The 3,049-nt window shown below is 34.5% G+C and overlaps 1 protein-coding gene across 1 annotated transcript in view; it reads right to left on the bottom strand.

Moving 5' to 3' along the window:
• The window catches only part of KIAA1841 (KIAA1841 ortholog), a 60,897-nt gene that overhangs the window by 6,979 nt on the left and 50,869 nt on the right, over positions 1–3,049 (bottom strand). The window contains exons 15-16 of the mRNA XM_008570138.1: positions 2,029–2,061; positions 1,086–1,185 (exon numbers count right to left, since the gene is read on the bottom strand). Coding sequence (XP_008568360.1) covers positions 1,086–1,185; positions 2,029–2,061 — 133 coding nt within the window. The remainder of the gene's footprint in view (positions 1–1,085; positions 1,186–2,028; positions 2,062–3,049) is intronic.

Below are 3,049 nucleotides of genomic sequence, written 5' to 3'. Positions count from 1 at the left end.
TTTTTCCTTTTTGTCTTTTTTCGTGACTGGTAATGGGATCGCAACCCTCGGTGTCGCACCCGTACCGCGACCGGCAACGGGATTGCAACTCTCGGTGTTGCGCCCGCACCACGCTCAACCAGTGCGCGGACCGGTCTCTATATATGGGATCCGAACACTCGGCGGGAGCGCCGCCGCGCTTGGGAGCACCGCATTCTACCGAGTGCGCCACCGGGCCGGCCCAAAGAGCTAGTTTTTTGATTAGAGGATTCAGTATGTTAAGAAAAATCATGTAAAACAAGAAGAGAAGACAAAGAGAGAACAGCATTTCTTTTCAATGTCATATTGGAGGATTGTTTAACAGGCCCACCTAGGAATTATTTAATTTTCTAAGAGAATGTCCCCATGTCTGACTTTGCTATCTACTACTGATTGAAGCCCAGATGTTGTGAAATTACATGTTAATTTGCAGATTTTTGTGTTTAATATAATTGCAAATGATTTTTGTCTAGTAGAAAAGATAACCCCAAAAGTTTTAGGTTTATGGCCTCATGGAACATTAATCAGCTTTGTAACTAACTTGCAATCTTTTATTGAACATTTTTTCAAAAGCCTATAAATACTTGAGTCTTCAAAGGCTCTTTGAGACAATTTTCTGTGCTGTTTCTTGGAACTAGTGAGTTGAAAAATTTTGACACAAGTTCATTTTATAGTTTCATAAGAATCATGCTTTTAATTTTTGAAAAATCATACTTTGATGAATGTTACTTAATGGTTCATTTGACTGCCACTCCAAATCATCTCAGGAACACATCTCATATCACATTTCATCTGTTGATGTGAGTTACACATTTTGAGAAACACATTAGGTTACACATTAGGATTATTTCTCAGTACACTGCACTTTCTTTATAAATTTATGAGTATTCTGTGTTGGTGCCAGGATTAGGGAATCTTGATGGAGTCTTCTTTATTTTCTTTTTTTTTCTGTGTTGTAACCTACCATATAGACATATAAAGCCATTTCCCCATCCCTTGCATTAAAGTCTTCTGAATGCAACCCCTTTATAAACAATGAGATTTGATTTTAATTTAGAGGCTAATACTTTGCTTCTTGGATACTTCTTCTTCATCTCCAACTTCATCTTCAGTGACCTCAGATCCGGTGGTATATTCTTCTTCTTCTGAAAATAATGACTGTTGTTTCTACATTAAAAAAAATATCTTTTACAAATACAATATCAAATCTCTAATGAATTCTCCCAAACACATTTATCTAAATTTATTTTGTATGAATGAGTCAAACAAGAGCTGATAAAATGACCACTGCCTAGCACAACATCTAGGAAATGGACATAAGAATTTCTGCATTGAGGACAGAATTACATTATATCAAATATTTTTGATTTATTTCCTTCACAGAACCTAGCACAGTGATAGGCACGTAATAGGTACTCAGTATTTGTTGAATTGTACCTTTGTCACTCAACTGAATGTATGTTTCTTGATATTAAGATTAAATCACAATATAATAGTTGCCAGTATTAAAGTAGTCTCATAAACAACCACATGTGCACATTCTCTGGGTGAATGTGGCCCTGGATTACTTAATCATATCTGCATTGTTTTCCTGCATCTATCCACCCTACTGTCTGTCATCACTGATCCAAATTCCTATTTCATTCTTATGATACTGATGGCAGATGGCATACTACTGGCAAACAGGTAAAAAAAATCAACTAATTGATCAAATAGCCAAATAACTGGAACTTAACAGATTTGTTGCTTTGTTCAGTGTCTTAAATGTGATTTAAAAGTGACTTTAAAAAGTCTTTTAATCATACCTATGGATTATGCAGCCAGATAATAGAGTATGTGTCTGTCTTAAACAATCTAATGGCATTTTTAGAAAGTGCAAAATTGGAGAAGCTGAAAAGGAAGATAGATACTTAACTAAAATTTGTAAAATAAGATACTAATAAGATTCTATTAAACTAAACTTTTAGGAAGAAAGAGATCTGCAAAAGCTGAATATAATTGTTCACTTACCAGTTGCAGAGTCCAGTTCTTCAGTGACAAGAACTATAAGACAGAGGAATAAGTGATTAATAAATCTGCATCTACCCAGATTGTAGCTCCTTATTTTTATACAGATATTGTAGAAGAGTTGAAAAAAGTTACAAGCATAGTTCCCTTCCAGGTTGAAACATAATTTAAAACTCAGGCCTACAAGAGGATGTGACATTTAAAAAAAGAGAAAAAAATTAACACTTTTCCAGTATCATTTGCAAAGGACAAGTAACTCACATGTAGAGATAATATAATTTTAGTTATTTTTTGAACTATTTCAGTTACTTTTTAATGTATATGTTTCATTATAAATTAAGGAAGCAGATTATACATGGACATTCAAGCAATCTAAATTGCTGTTTGATATATAATTCATAAATAAATGTTAATAACTGAATATTTAGCTGTCCAGAGTTTATAAAGCACTTTACATAGAATATTTCACTTTTTCAAGTAAATGCTACCTCAGCCAACACGAAGGAAGTTCACAGGCAGAGATTCCCTGGTCCTTAGTAAAAAAGTCAAAGGCATCAAAGCTTATGGTCACTTCCAAAATACTTTAGTTTTGCTTTTCTGCACAACCGTGAAGGGAGGAAGGCTGGACAGGAACCACTGGCTATGCTGGCTTGTTGGTGGCAAAGCCTGGCCTGTTGCTTGATTCTTCAAGGTGCAACAAAGCCTATGTGTTCTGAAGATGTATGAAGGTAGTCCTGGCAAATGTTTTCCAAAAACTTGTCGTGGAAAATGGCTATGAAAAAACCCCTAGGCCCACCACTGCATATAATAAACATATAGTGAGCTGCAGATGAACATTCAGGTCCTTTAGCTATGGTGTTTAAAAATACTTCGCTGTGTCAAGTGTGACATGAAATTTTTATCAAATGATAAAAATTAATATTTTATTTGACATTGATAACCTTACAATAAAGTAGAAAAGCACAAAAAAATAGTTTTGAAAGTTGTGAAAACTAAATATATTCCTGATTACAATTAAAAAAAA

Source organism: Galeopterus variegatus, unplaced genomic scaffold (genome assembly GCF_000696425.1).
Source record: "Galeopterus variegatus unplaced genomic scaffold, G_variegatus-3.0.2 Scaffold574, whole genome shotgun sequence".
In the NCBI taxonomy this organism is placed as follows: Eukaryota; Metazoa; Chordata; class Mammalia; order Dermoptera; family Cynocephalidae; genus Galeopterus; species Galeopterus variegatus.
This window is presented reverse-complemented; position numbering and strand designations above follow the sequence as displayed.